The following is a 15,751-nucleotide window of genomic DNA, read 5'->3' on the forward strand; positions in this document are numbered from 1 at the left end:
TTCTCATGTCTACATTGGTATTTTGTTTCCCTGGGATGGGTGGAAAGAACAAATCACATTGATAATCAATTAATTCTCACAAGGTGGTGTTGTAACCCAGAAGAAGGTCTTGAGGTGGCTGGTAACAATGTGTCTGCAATCAGGACACAAAGAGGTGAATTCTGGTGCTCAGTAGACCTACACCTGTTTCACTGAGAGACCTCAGTACATGCACTCATGTTGCCCACACTTCAGTGTGGATTTTCCATCCTCAATTAAAGTCTTCTGAAAATGCTCAAATCAAGCCCATTTTAATGTTTCTATTTTGGGAAGTGCAACCTCTATCTTTACCTTCTGAGGGAATTGCCTTTCTGCAAAGAAGTAAAATTAGGGGGAGATGTAGAAGGCCGCAGCCACATCCTCCATCATCAAGATGGCGCTAACATCCGGCTTCACTGCCAGGTGAACGCACATGTGCTTGGTAATTTCCCACTGAGTCCCCGCCTACTCCCAAGACATCACCTGGGACTGGGAGCAGCGGACCAATCCAAGAGTAACACGTCCGAAGCAGGGTCTGTTTCATATATAAGGGATGGGTTCCATCATATCTGGGTCTCCGCCATGTTGGCTGATGCTCGCTCTCCCAAGGGGCATTAAAGCTTTTCTACAAAAATGTCCTATGTGTCCCACATGGTTCTTGCAGGCGAGGCCGAGCACGGGACAGTTGGTTCAGTTGTCTCTGTAGATTTCTCCATCATTATCTTGACCTCCCTTGCTAATATATTCCCTCCTTCCTCTCTTCAACTGGATTCAAAAACTAAGCCATCCATGTTTAATTAACCTGTTACAAGTGTCTCTCGTATTTGGATTTAGAAATTTCTTCACTGGGCTAAGAAAACTACTACAGTCTCACTGATTATATTGACTATGTTGTTAGATTTTCTGTACTTATCTTTCTACACCATGAATTCTTGGGAGTTTGTCTCAAGTATATTTAAGTTCTTGAATTTGGGCCATGCTTATCTCATTATTTTCTCCCTACTCTTTTCTATATGTGTATGTCTGTATGTATATGTGCATGCACACATGCATACACACAGACATGTCTGTGTTTATATGCATGTGTGCTCATGGGGGTGCAGTTGGCTGTGCATGCATGCTTGAATGCCTGATATCAACTTTGAAAGTTTTAAGCTCTAGCTCACCACTTTATTTTGGGTGATGAAAGCAGAGTTTTACACTGATTGTGAAGCACATCATTATAGCTAGGCTGGATGGCCAACAAGCCACCAGGATCTATAGTTTCTACCACCACCCCCAACTAGTGCAGAAGCTATAGATACAGAAATAGATTAATATAGATATGGTAGGGTGTATAAATTTAAGATTGTCTCAATTTGTCCTATCTTTTATCCCTCAAATTCATTCATTTGATTGGCCTTATCTAATGCTGACACTTGCCACTGTTCTTTTTATTTAATTGATTGATTCTTTATTCCAATATTTCCATTTGGTTCTATTCTAGGCTCAATTACTTTGTTTAGCCTTAACTTCATGCTATTGGATGTTTCCTCTAAAGGTTTGGTCATCTCATCCACATTGTTAACTTTCTCCTTTAGACACATAATTGGGCTTCTTGCTTCATCTATCCACTTGAGTCCTCTATATGATTGCTGATCTTTTTATTTTTTTATTTTGATCTTTTTTATCAATTTATTTTTAAATGACACATAAACATGATAATTCAACACACGTATGGTGTACCATCTGATGTGTTCATGCATGCATACATCTTGTACTGTTTAAAGCAATTCGAATATATCCATCTCTTCAAATATTTAACATTTCCTTATGGTGAACACTTAAACAACTTATTGTTACGTTTTGAATATGTAATATACCTCTACCATCTTTGTAGTTTACTAGAGTGTTTTCCTCTGAATAAATTGTTAAGATCCACTTTCCCCATCTTCACTTCTTCCTAGTGTCGCTTCCATTTTTTTTTTACCAACTGGGTTTCTGTGCTTTAAATTTTCTCCCATAACTTAAACATATAATAATTTATTTTAAAACTTTAATTTTATTCTTTATTTAAATAATTTTTAATTTAAATATATTTTGATTATTCTTCCCTGTCCTCAAGTCCTTCTATACCCTCTCCCCATTCACTCAATTTAAAGTTCTTTCTCAATATAAAAAATAAAAAACCAATATAATGATTAAAGCCCCTAAAACCAAGAAAACAAAATAAAATAATACTGAAAAATAAAAAAGAAAATCAAACAATAAACTTTAACCAAATAAAAGCGCGCACACACACACACATAGCTGTGGATCCCATTATATGTTGGTCAACTACTCAGGAACATGAGGCCCTGGAGTAGTTAATAGCTTTATCTTATATTTTAGCCATTTTATTACCTTTGGTTTCCAGAATTGAATGAGGAACTTTGAACTTTTAGAGATGTTATAATGATTCATTGCCTCTTATTTCTTTTATTTTATGCATGTATTGGGATAGATGTGTCTCAATTTCTCCCACCTTTGTGTTTGTATGTGTTAGATACACACGTGTTCACAGGGATGAGATGTACTTGAGTTTGTGAATGCCAGGTGTTGATTTTGAATATTTCCCACTGTTTCTCTCCACTTTGTTTTTGAGGCAGCATCTCTTGCTGAACTTGAAACTCACCATTGGAGGGAAGCTGACTGGTCAGCAAGCCACTAGGATCTGTGGCTTCCATTCCCACTCCCAAGCAGTGCTGAGGTTACAGGGATGTTCTTCATGCTTGCTTTTATGTGGGTTCTGGGATCCAAACTTAGGTTCTCATGCCTGTCCATCATACACTTTATCCACTACACAACTGCTACACAACCTGTTTCTTGCTATTTCTATTTTCCGTTTCTCCCTATCTTTTGGTCTGTCTGTTTCATTTTACACCACTCTTCTTGGTGACTTGTATCAAGAGTATGTGTCCCACTGCTACTGAGGGGTGACACTGACTGTGTAACAATGTGAATCGTCTATTTTCCTCAAACACTCCCTCCAGGAAGAAGGGGAGACTCAGAAGACTCTGGAGGTAAACAAAATGTCACACGTCTCAAAAAGTGGAAATTTGCAAGGTTTGTTAAAATCCTTTTACGGCTTTATCAAGGATTAAAAAACTGCTAGAGACAATAATATGACCAGCAAAACTACTGAGAGAACATTCTTGGACCCATTAGAGTTACAAGTTGGGCAGAGAGATTCAAGGTGCAGCTTCCATGAGTTGTCATCACTGTTAAGGTGTGCTTTTCTGTGATACAGCTGATTTGGGGGCAAGGGTGAATCCTTGCTCTTGTAAGTAACCCCTTACCCATACTGGTCTTAGTTGTCACAATAAAAATTAATGAATTCACCAGGTTGGACTTTGGTGTTATCATTACTTTAATCTTTTGTGAGTTCCGAATCTGGAGTAAGTAGAGGTGTTTTGTGTGTGTGTGTGTGTGTGTGTGTGTGTGTGTGTGTGTGTCTGTGTGTCTGTGTGTCTGTGTGTGTCTGTGTCTGTGTGTGTCTGTGTGTCTGTGTGTCTGTGTGTATTGTCTCCTCAGGAAAATTCTCTCACACAACAAATGTATGCTTTGACATTTTTTCCAGAAGCAAGATATCCAGATAGACAAGAGCATAGACATTTATTATCATACTGCTCCTTAATAACAGAGAACTGTAGTTAGAGAAGCAACTAATAAATCTGTAACTTCTGTCTCTTCAAAAACACACAGCTTACCTAAAAACTGAAGAGAAGGTAACATGTTAGAATGAATATCTTGGTTCTCCACCCTTCCAATGTCAGTGTCTCATTTGTCTCCCCTGCTATTAAACAGTCTTTTCTCCTCTTTGATAGGAGATTAGAATAGCATGAGCCCGTGTGGCATAATACCAATGACGTCATAAGGCTGCACATATTCTTCATTGTAATGGTTTTGGGGGATGGGGATGTGCACACATGTGTGCATGTGTATATATATTTGTGTGTGTGTTTGAAGAATGGAGAGAGAGAGAATATAAGGTAAAGAAGTAGCAGAATATTGATAAGGAGGTCCTAGAAAAGGTTAGAGAGGGCAATACAATCAAAAAATATTGCATAAAATATTTAATTAAAAATACTAAATGAATAAAAACTGAATATATATCTTGTTTTTTAAAATGACATAAAGTTGTGCTGTCCACTGTTCGAAAAATCCATCCATCACTGTCAATGTTCACAAGGTTTGTTTTAATCAGAAGCTTCATATATGGATGATGGATAATCTCTAACCACTTAAAATTTGACAAGCATGCACACAAGAAAGTGAGGGAGATTGATGCATTTATAGGGAAAACCCTCTCAGTGTGTTTTTAGTGATGATCAAGCCATGGTGACAAAGGGGAAAGCAGATTCAGTTCCATCTTAAAGATATATGTATCTGTGGAGATGTGTGGGGCAGCACAAGCACCTGTGGAAGAGAGTTCCTGGGAGGAGAACAGAAAGAACGCTGATGTTTATCTTGCCATGTGCTGCTTCGGTGTTTCAGTGAGTATCTACGTCATATTTATTTTGTGACTCAAAACAAGTTTTAAAACTGGAAAACAATGCATGCATAACAACATGGCTAATTAGTAGTCATTGCTAATGTGACTAGATTTGGAATCACCTAGGAAACACACATGCAGACATGTCAGAAAAGGGTTAACTGAGGAGTAAAAACTCACCTAAATGTGGGCAACAACAACTCTTGGACTGAAGCCTCACTCACTAGAAAAGAAAAAAAAGAGTGACCGACTGAATACAAGCCTCTGTCTGTCTGTCTCTGCTGAATGCCGGTACAATGCATCAGCTGACTCAAGTTCTCCCCACCACACCTTCTTTCCATACCACCGCAGGCTGTGTTGCCTCAAACCCTTCCCTCCTTTGTTGAGTTGTTTTCATCACGTGTTTTGTCAGAGCAAGGACAAAAGTAAGCAATGCACATGCCATTATAATTATGAAACAGCATTAGACACCAGAACATCAAATCTTCCCATGATCCAGTACACTTGTTCTGTTTGTGGCCACGCTTGTGCTACAAAGCTGAGCTGAATATTTGTGACCAGTACCACACACTCTGATAAACCTGCTGTACTCAACAGGAGATACTTCGCAGGAAATGTCTACTGCCCCCGACTAAGTCATAGCTGGAGGAGACCGAGGTCTCAGACTCCCCATCCATCAACCTAATATTTTGCTCCTTTCATAGCTCATAGGACATTGATCTATCTTCCCCCATCATCTTACTTGTAAGGAGAGCATTGCTTCCATTTTCTGTCTCTGTTGTAGTTTTCAGTCAATGAACACCAACTCCGACTCAAAATGTAGCCTTCCTTGGTACATTCACTAATGAACTTTTTTCCAAATTGGAAAGGGAAGATACACATTGGAGGATCTGCACAGAAAGGTGAGTAAGGGGTAAACTATGAATACTGTCCTCAAATTAAGCCCTGTTGAGAAAACTTTCAGCTTTTTCTATGATTTTATTTTTATGTAGGAAAGATCACTTTCTAAAATCTAAAACATTTTCTCCAGATTCTACACCCTGCCACTTGGGTCCTGAATATCTCATATACACCTTTATAGGACTCTCACCAAGTGCGTTGCAGTATCTCCACCTTCCTTGGAAAGAATAATCAAAGGAGCACCAATCAAAGTCGCTGTGGACAGAGGTGCAGCTGTGATAGATCACCTCATTATAGAGGAACGGAAAAGTGCAGTTTTGCTCAAAAAATTCTGGAGAAAAGAACAAATTCAAAATGTAAAAGACACTCAAGATGAGAAATGAATTTATATGAATTTATTGTATTTTCTTTATTTCTTTGATTCCAGGTTCTCATTAGGCTGATCTTGGCTGGCATACAACTTGCTATATAGACCAGGCTGGCCTTTAACTCAGAAACCCACCTGCCTCTGCCTCCTGATTGTTAGCATTAGAAGCATTCACAATTATGCTTACCAGACATTGACTTTTTAATTTTTGTATTTCATTTAATTTTTAAGGAAAATTTCACTCCTGTAATGTAGTCTGTTCTAGAACTCTGGAGCCAAGACTGGCCTCTAACTCATGTCAGTCCTCCTGCCTCAGCCTCCTGATGCTGAGATTACAAACCTGAGCTACCGTTCCCAGCTGGAACTTGATTTTAAAATGTTCATTTCAGTGAGACACAGTCCTGCTCTCCCAAAACCCCTGCATTCAACTGCAGCAGGTGTCACTTGCTACCTTTCCTGTTTGTAACAGAAAATATCAGCCAATCTCCAAGAAAGTCAGAGATTTCCTCAATGGGAAGTCCATTAGCAGTGAGAGACTTCATTTCCAGAGTTCATAGTCTGGAACCTTTCTTATCATTGATTCCTCTGATTTACTAATGCAATCCCCAAACATCTCTCCAATCCCCTACTGCCTTCTACAGGCATTGGCATCAGTTGCAATTTTCTCTGCCCTGTCTGCAGCAGTAGCATCTGCGCCTTCTCCCAATGCACTGCTCCACTCTTATCAGAAACTGAACCATACAGGCAACCCACTGCCATCCCCTTATTCTTAAGAAAAGAAAAGGCTTTGGCATTGCTTACCTTTCCTTATAAAAAAAAACTTAATCTTTTCAAAATAATTCCTAACTCATTCTAAGTGTTTATCCTCAGACCCACAGGTAAGTGCAGTTCTTCCCGTCATCACAGACGCTTTTTTTGGCAACAAACAGAGACCATTACAGAAAACCACAACTGGTCAAAAAAACGAAGAACAACTGATCATGAGGTTCATGTTCCCAGTGGATACATCTATAACACAGCTTCTACACAGAAAACCCAGGGGAAATTGTGAAAGAAGAACAGAAAAAATTGTAAGAGTCAGAGGACCAGAAAAATCTACTGTGAAATTGTGTCTCCTAGAAATGAAAGGAAAGCTTCACCCACGATAGCTCAACAATATAGCTGCCTAAACAAGACCTGAACAAGCATAATGGACATGCTAACACAGAAGGGGAAAATATCACTGAACCTCACCCCTAGTCAAAAAACTATAGGAAACTAAAGGATGCTGAGAGTGGGAGAAATAGTTTTTTCTCATAGAGGAGTCTCCTACTTGATTATCCAATACCAAGTGGTCAGCCCTAAAATCATGTAGATGCATGCATCCCTGTACAGATGCAGCAAGCTGTGACTATATATGTAAGAATATATAAGTATGTATTACAGAAGATGAGGCCAGGAATTTGAGAGTAATATAGAGGGAACATTGGAGGAGTTAGAGAATGAAAAGGAAATGGAAGGAAATAATGCAATTATATTTTAAAAAGATAAAAATTTTAAATGATATTTGTAAAAAGATGGTTTTATTAATTACATTAATGACCTTAATTTAATGACTCATATGAACCTATATCAAAACATCAAAGTTGACTCCATAAATGCATAATTACTATTTGCCAATGAAAAGGGAATAAACTATCAAGTACAGAAATGCACATAGTGCCTTATCTGAGTCCCAATGGATAAAAAAGTGCCTTTCTTGAGTGACAAGTGAGAATCTTCAGTTGATCACTTAAATGGATCTAAATATTGTTTAGCTGATGTGACCCAGGGAATCCTCTTAGGTCAGGAAAAGTTTCCATGGCAGAAAAGCAAGTACCTGTTCCTCTTTGAGGGGTGGAAGCTGGCTTTTAAGATGCTGCCAGATAGAGGTTGTTTTCTTACCTTCCTTTGGGGGGTGGAAATAGGAAGTCAAGTCTAAAAGATAAAAAAAATAATTGGGGTCTCCTGAGTCCTGGAAACACCAGCTAGCCCTGCTGTAGTGCTGAGAAGTTCTATCCAGAGAGGTGAGTGGATGCTCGCCTGGGCTCTCTGTCCCAGAAGAGAGCACAGCCCCTCCCCCATCAGCTTCTGCAGCAGGGTCTTCGGTGTTCCACAGGACCACTCCCTACCCCCACTGCTGCCGCCCTTTTGTCTCCTGGGTCCTGGAAACACCAGCTAGCCCTGCTGCAGTGCTGAGGAGTTTTATCCAGAGAGTCCTGAGGAGTTCTATCCAGAGAGTGCTGAGGAGTTTCATCCAGAGTGGAGGAGATGGGCAGGCACCAATGCAAGAATTCCTCCAACAACCTGAAAGGCAACATGACATCTCCAGAATCCAGGGATCATGAAGCTAGAAGATTTGAACACCCTACTCCAGAAGAAATAGGAGAAACTGACTCTAAGCGGATCTTTATGAAAATAATAGAGGAATTTAAACAGGAGGTGAAAATCTGCAGTAAAGAAATGGAAGATAAGTATAACAAAAAGATTGAGGAAATGAGTAAAGAAATGGAAGAGAAATATACCAAAAGGTTTGAAGAAATGAGTAAATCCGTAAATGAAATTCTGGAAAACCAAGAAAAAAAAATCAAACAGGTAATGGAAACAGTTCAGGATTTCAAAACTGAAATGGAGTCAATGAAGAAATCACAAGCCGAGGGCCGTCTGGCTATGGAAAATCTAGGTAAATGAACAGAGACTTTGAAACAAGCATAACCAACAGAATACAAGAGATAGAAGAAAGAATCTCAGACTCTGAGGACAACATAGAGAAATTAAAAGCTATGATCAAAGAAAACAGCAAATCCAACAAATTCTCATCACAAAACATTCAGGAAATGTGGGACACAAAAAAAAGCCAAATCTAAGAGTAATAGGGGTAGAAGAAGGAGAAGAAGTGCAGATCAAAGGTCCAGAAAATATATTCCACAATATTATAGAAGAAAACTTCCCCAACCTAAAGAACGATATTCCTATGAAGGTTCAAGAAGTATACAGAACACCGAATAGGCTGGATCAAAAAAAATCCCCTCGCCATATAATAATCAAAACATAAAACATTCAGATTAAAGAGAGAATATTAAGAGCTGCAAAGGAAAAAGATCAAGTAACTTATAAAGGTAAACCTATCAGACTTACACCAGACTTCTCTATGGAAACAATGAAAGCCAGAAGGTCCTGGATAGAGGTACTGCAGAAACTAAGAGACCGTGGACACAAGCCCAGACTACTGTACCCAGCCAAGCTATCATTCACTATCAACAGAGAAAACAAAATATTCCAGGATAAAAACAAATTTAAACAATACGTCGCTACAAATCCAGCCTTACAGAAAGTATTAGAAGGCAAATCACAACCCAAGGAATCCAACATTCCTAACACTGCCTACAATAACTCAGGCATCTAGTGACCCTTCACAAGCAGAACTCAAAGAAGGGAAAAACATACATTCCACTACCCCAAAAAAAATAAATAAATAACCAGAGTCAACAACCACTGGTCATTAATATCACTTACTATCAATGGACTCAATCCACCTATAAAAAGGCACAGACTTAGAGATTGGATACGAAAACAAGATCCAACATTCTGCTGTTTACTAGAAACACACCTCAACCACAAAGACAGACATCTACTCAGAGTAAAGGGCTGGGAAAAGGTTTTCCAAGCAAACAGACCTAAGAAACAAGCAGGTGTGGCCATTCTAATATCTAACAAAATTGACTTCAAACTAAAATCTATCAGAAGAGATAGAGATGGACATTCATACTCATAACAGGAACAATTCATCAGGAGGAAGTCTCAATCCTAAATATCTATGCCCCTAATATAAAGGCACCCACTTACGTAAAAGAAACACTTCTAGAACTCAAGGCAGTCATCAAACCACACACACTAATAGTAGGAGACTTTAACACACCTCTATCACCAGTGGACAGGTCAATCAAACAGAAACCCAACAGAGAAATAAGAGAATCATTTGAGGTATTAAATCAAATGAACTTAACAGATATCTATAGAACATTCCACCCAAATAGGAAAGAAAATACCTTCTTCTCTGCTGTCCATGGAACCTTCTCAAAAATTGACCACATACTTGGTAACAAACCAAACTTCCACAGATACAAAAAAATATTAGTAACCACCTGTGTCTTGTCAGATCACCATGGATTAAAGTTAGAATTCAACAACAATGCAACCCCCAGGAAGCCAACAAACTCATGGAAGTTGAACTGTCAACTATTAAATCACCCCTGGGTCAAGGAAGAAATAAAGAAAGAAATTAAAGTCTTCCTTGAATTTAATGAAAATAAAGACACAACATACTCAAACCTATGGGACACTATGAAAGCAGTGCTAAGAGGAAAGTTCATAGCACTAAGTGTCCAGTTAAAGAAAACGGAGAAAGCACACATTGGAGACTTAACAGCACACTTGAAAGCTCTAGAAAAATAAGAGGCTGATTCACCCAGGAGGAGTAGAAGACTGGAAATAATCAAACTGAGGGCTGAAATCAACAAAATAGAAACACAGAAAACAATCCAAGGAATCAGTGAAACAAAAAGCTGGTTCTTGGAGAAAATCAACAAGATTGACAAACCCCTATCCAAACTAATCAAACGACAGAGAGAGAACATGCATATTAATAAGATCAGAAATGAAAGGGGGGACATAACCACAGAGACAGAGGAAATTAGGAGAATCATCAGATCTTACTACGAAAATTTATATGCCACAAAGTTGGAAAATGTAAAAGAAATGAACATTTCTTTAGATAAGTACCATATACCAAAGTTTAACCAAGACCAGGTGAACAATCTAAATAGACCTGTCAGTCGTGAAGAATTAGAAGCTGTTATCAAAAATCTCCCTACCAAAAAAAGTCCAGGACCAGATGGTTTCAATGCAGAATTCTACCAGAACATCCAGGAAGAGCTAATACCTATACTTCTTAATGTATTCCACAATATAGAAACAGAAGAGTCATTGCCAAACTCCTTTTATGAAGCTACAGTTACCCTGATACCAAAACCACACAAAGACACAATCAAGAAAGAGAATTACAGGCCAATCTCACTCATGAACATCGACACAAAAATTCTCAGTAAAGTACTGGCAAACCGAATCCAAGAAGACATTAGAAAAATTATCCATTATGATCAAGTCGGCTTCATCCCAGAGATGCAGGGCTGGTTCAACATACGCAAATCTATCAATGTAATCCATCATATAAATAAACTGAAAGAAAAAAACCATAGGATCATTTCATTGGATGCTGAAAAAGCATTTGACAAAATTCAACACCCATTTATGATAAAGGTGTTGGAGAGACTGGGGATACAAGGATCATACCTAAATATAATAAAAGCAATATACAGCAAGCCGACAGCTAACATCAAATTGCATGGAGAGAAACTCAAAACCTTTCCACTAAAATCAGGAACACGACAAGGCTGTCCACTCTCTCCATACCTCTTCAATATAGTGCTTGAAGTTCTAGCAATAGCAATAAGACAACATAAAGAGATCAAGGGGATTCGTATTGGAAAGGATGAAATTAAAGTTTCGTTATTTGCAGACGATATGATAGTGTACATAAGCGACCCCAAAAACTCTACCAAAGAACTCCTACAGCTGATAAACACCTTTAGTAATGTGGCAGGATACAAGATCAACTTCAAAAAATCAGTTGCCCTCCTATACACAAAGGATAAAGGAGCAAAGAGAGAAATCAGAGAAACATCACCTTTCACGATAGCCACAAATAGCATAACATATCTTGGGGTTACTCTAACCAAGGAAGTGAAAGACCTATTTGACAAGAACTTTAAGTCTTTGAAGAAAGAAATTGAGGAGGATACCAGAAAATGGAAAGACCTCCCCTGCTCTTGGATTGGGAGGATCAACATAGTAAAAAATGGCAATTCTACCAAAAGCAATCTATAGATTCAATGCAATCCCCATCAAAATCCCATCAAACTTCTTCACAGACCTTGAGAGAACAATAATCAACTTTATATGGCAAAACAAAAAACCCAGGATAGCCAAAAAAAATCTTATACAATAAAGGAACTTCTGGAGGCATTACCATCCCTGACTTCAAACTCTATTAAAGAGCTACAGTATTGAAAACAGCTTGGTATTGGCATAAGAACAGAGAAGTCGACCTATGGAATCAAATAGAAGACCCGGATATTAATCCACAAACCTATGTACACTTAATTTTCGACAAGGGAGCTAAAGGTATACAATGGAAGAAGGAAAGCATCTTTAACAAATGGTGCTGGCATAACTGGATGTCAACCTGTAGAAGAATGAAAGTAGATCCATATCTATCACCATGCACAAAAATCAAGTCCAAATGGATTAAAGACATCAACATTTATCTGTCCAGTTTGAACCTGATAGAAGAGAAAGTGGGAAGTAGTCTACAAGATATAGGCACAGGAGGCCACTTCCTAAGTAGAACCCCAGTAGCACAGACAATAAGAGAAACAATGAATAAATGGGACCTGCTGAAACTGAGAAGCTTCTGTAAAGCAAAGGACACTGTCAGTACGACAGAAAGCCTACCTTCGGACTGGCAAAAGATCTTCACCAACCCCTCATCAGACAAATGTCTGATCTCCAAAATATACAAAGAACTCAAGAAACTAGGCACTAAAATTCTAATTAACCCAATTTAAAAATGGGGTGCTAAACTGAACAGAGAATTCACAACAGATGAACTTCGAATGGCCAGAAGACACTTAAGGTCATGCTCAACCTCCTTAGTGATCAGTGAAATGCAAATCAAAACCACTTTGAGATACCATCTTACACCTGTCAGAATAGCTAAAGTCAAAAACACCAATGATAGCCTATACTGGAGAGGATGTGGAGTGAGCGGAACACTCATCCATTGTTGGTAGGAATGCAAACATGTACAGCCACTGTGGAAATCAGTGTTGCGGTTTCTCAGGAAACTGGGAGTCAACCTCCCTCTGAACCCAGCAATTCCACTCTTGGGAATATACCCAAGAGATGCCCTATCATACTACAAAAGTATTTATTCAACTATGTTCATAGCTGCATTATTTGTAATAGCCAGAACCTGGAAATAACCTAGGGGCCCCTCAATAGAAGAATGGTTAAAAATGGTGTGGTACATATACACATTAGAGTTTTACTCAGCGGTAAAAAACAATGACATCTTGAATTTTGCATGCAAATGGATGGAAATAGAAAACGCTTTACTGAGTGAGGTAACCCAGACAAAAAAAGAGGAATATGATATGTACTCACTCATAAGTGGTTTCTAGCCGTAGTTAAAGGTCTTTGAGTCTATAATTTGTGATCCTAGAGAAGTTGAATAAGAAGGTGAACCTGAAGAAAATCATATAGTTATCCTCCTGGATATTAGAAGTAGGCAAGATTGCCAGGCAAACTTGGGTGCACGGGGGTGGGGGTGGAAATATGGGGAGATGGTTAGGGAGAGGGGAGAGGAGGAGGATCGGGGATGGATTGGGGGAATGAGAGGGGGCAGGGAGGAAGGATGGTTATGGGAGCAGGGAAGTTTATATCTCAACTAAGGGAGCCATTTTAGGGTATGCAAGAGACTTGATTCTGGAGGGGTTCCCAGGCCCAAGGAGAGGTCCCCAGATTGTACTCTGGGCAGCAGAGGAGAGGGTGCCTGATCTGGCCTTGGCCCATAACCATAGTGATGATTATTTTGCATATCACCACAGAACCTTCATTTGGCGATGGATGGCAATAGAGACAGAGACACATATTGGAACACTGGACTTAACTCCCTAGGTCCAAATGAGAAGCAGAGGGAGGAAAATCGTGAGCAAGGAAAGCAAAATCAGAGGGGGCCTTCATCTGACGATGGATGGAGATAGAGACGGAGACCCACATTGGAGCACTGGAAGTCAGAACCGCGAAGGGTGCGTTCACCCACTGATACAAGGGGTCTGATCGAATGAGAGCTCACCAAGGCCAGCTGGACTGGGACTGAAGGAGCATGAGATCAAACCGGACTCTCTGAATGTGGTTGACATGGGGGCTGACTGAGCCCCCAAGGTCCAAATGAAGACTGAGAAGCCATTGACAATGGCACTGGGTCTTGTTTCGTCTGCATGGACTGGTTTTTTGGGATCCTGGCCTGTCTGGATGCTCACCTTCCTGGACCTGGAGGGAGGGGGGAGGAACTTGGATTTCCCACAGGGCAGGAAACCCTGACTGCTCTTGGGAATGGTGAGGGAGGAGGAGAGGAAGTGGGGGGAGTGGGGGGAGCGGGAGGGTATTGGGAGGAGGGGAGGAAGTGGAAAGAGTGTTTTTGGATACTTGAATAAACAAGTCTAACGGAAAAAATAATAATAATTGGTAAAATGTAATCCACCTTCTAAAACACTGCATATCCAGAATGACTATGACATATACATCAGTGTTCTGCAACATCTCATCAAGCTGGGGTTGTACATCTGCCCAGGAAATGTCACAGCAAGCTTTGGAAAGCCAGGAAGTTCCATCCACTCAGGTGTGAGCTCTCACTTTTTTGATGTCTCCCTGGAGTAGGCTAAAGTCATTCCATGGAGCACAGGAGGGAAATAAAGCCATGACAACAAGTGATGTGACTCCCTTGGCCAAAGGGAGTAAATATTACATCATGACTCAGTATGCTTTCATCTTGATCTCCAGCCATTCTCAATCCTCACTTGCTCTGAATTCTCCCCCTCCAGCCTTCAACCCCTCTCTTCTGCCTATCTGCTTTCAGTCCTTTCTTAAATACAGCTACTCTGCCTTGTCATAGACAAGATTTACTTAAATACTATGTCAAAGTATTCCAAGTTTTGTGATTCTTTCCTCTTTAGATCTCTGGTAACAAGAATCCAAATCCTTTCTAAGAGATGAGGATATGGTTCAGTTGGTTGAGTGCTTGCATAACATTCACAAAGAAGCCCTGAGTTTGATCCCAATAACATATAAACTGACTAGGGATAGTGGCGCTCACCTGTAATCTTGGCACTCAGAAGATAGAAACTGAGAAATCAGGAATTTAAGGCTACCTTCATCTACATGGTGAGCATGAAACCTATTCGGACTCCATGAGACTCCTTCAAAACAAACTACTGCAACAAAATGTTCTGACTCTCTCTTCATTAGACACAGTACTCCACGCCCTGTGCTCTTCGAGCTGCCATGCACAGCAAATCCAATTTTCTCTAGGACTCTGCATTCCTGTGGACACAGCTGAAAGACGCTGGCAACTCTAAGGAACTCCTCTGCCCTTCCTGATTAACCCTCACAACTACACCATAAGAAGAGACCCCTTGTTCTTCATTGAGGTTACTTGTCTTCTAAGGATGTCATTCATATGGTTCAAATTACAAATGACTTATAAAAGGAATCAACATGAAATTTCTCCCACCAAACCTGAGCCCAGTCTCTCTGAAATCTGCCCCACAGTCAGCCCATGTGGTGTGTGTTTAAAACTTACAGACACTGTCAGCCAACAGCCAGCTAGGAAGGCATTAATAGACCATTCTAATGCAAAGAATCACTGAGTGCATACACTATTTATTTTAGAACTTGCTTCCTTAAAAACAGACTTTGCAAAAATTTTCAAACAACCTGTAATAGTATCCCTCTTTCATGAAGGCATTTTTATCACTATCCAGATGTTGAAAGTAGGGCTTCCTTACAGATAAAGTCGCCTGTTCTGTGCTCACTCAACCCAGGAGGGAAAGAACGAACAATAGTTCAATCCACAGCTCTCCACCCTCTGCTTGCTGGACTGAAAAGATGTCATGGATTGTTGAGTTCCAGCCTTTCTCAATCTTTACTAGCTCTGGGTTCCCCCACTTCAATTCTCACCCCCTCTTTTCCACCTCACCTGCATTCAGTCCATACATGCAGACAGCTAACAACAGCCAGGCCACTAGATGTCTCAT

At 39.8% G+C, this 15,751-nt stretch overlaps 1 protein-coding gene across 1 annotated transcript; it reads right to left on the reverse strand.

The window, feature by feature from the left end:
* Window positions 1-5,269: 5,269 nt before the first annotated feature.
* On the reverse strand, window positions 5,270-15,751 carry LOC125396022 (binder of sperm protein homolog 2-like). The gene is made up of 4 exons (XM_048427798.3): window positions 15,694-15,751; window positions 7,722-7,754; window positions 5,622-5,762; window positions 5,270-5,421 (listed from the first exon to the last, which is right to left on the reverse strand). Exons 1-4 carry the CDS (start codon window positions 15,749-15,751, stop codon window positions 5,270-5,272), a joined length of 384 nt encoding a protein of 127 aa, XP_048283755.3.

This window comes from Myodes glareolus, chromosome 1 (genome assembly GCF_982192425.1).
Source record: "Myodes glareolus chromosome 1, mMyoGla1.1, whole genome shotgun sequence".
In the NCBI taxonomy this organism is placed as follows: Eukaryota; Metazoa; Chordata; class Mammalia; order Rodentia; family Cricetidae; genus Myodes; species Myodes glareolus.

What these genes read in the sequence shown, in the direction of transcription:
- LOC125396022 (XM_048427798.3), bottom strand. Translation starts at nt 15,751, where the DNA reads ATGAGACATCTAGTGGCCTGGCTGTTGTTAGCTGTCTGCATGTATGGA. An exon ending in CATGTATGGACTGAATGCAG is followed by an intron (nt 7,755 to 15,693) that starts GTGAGGTGGAAA and finishes TTTATCTTTTAG; the next exon opens with ACTTGACTTCCTATTTCCAC. An exon ending in TTTCCACCCCCCAAAGGAAG is followed by an intron (nt 5,763 to 7,721) that starts GTAAGAAAACAA and finishes TCTTTTCTCCAG; the next exon opens with AATTTTTTGAGCAAAACTGC.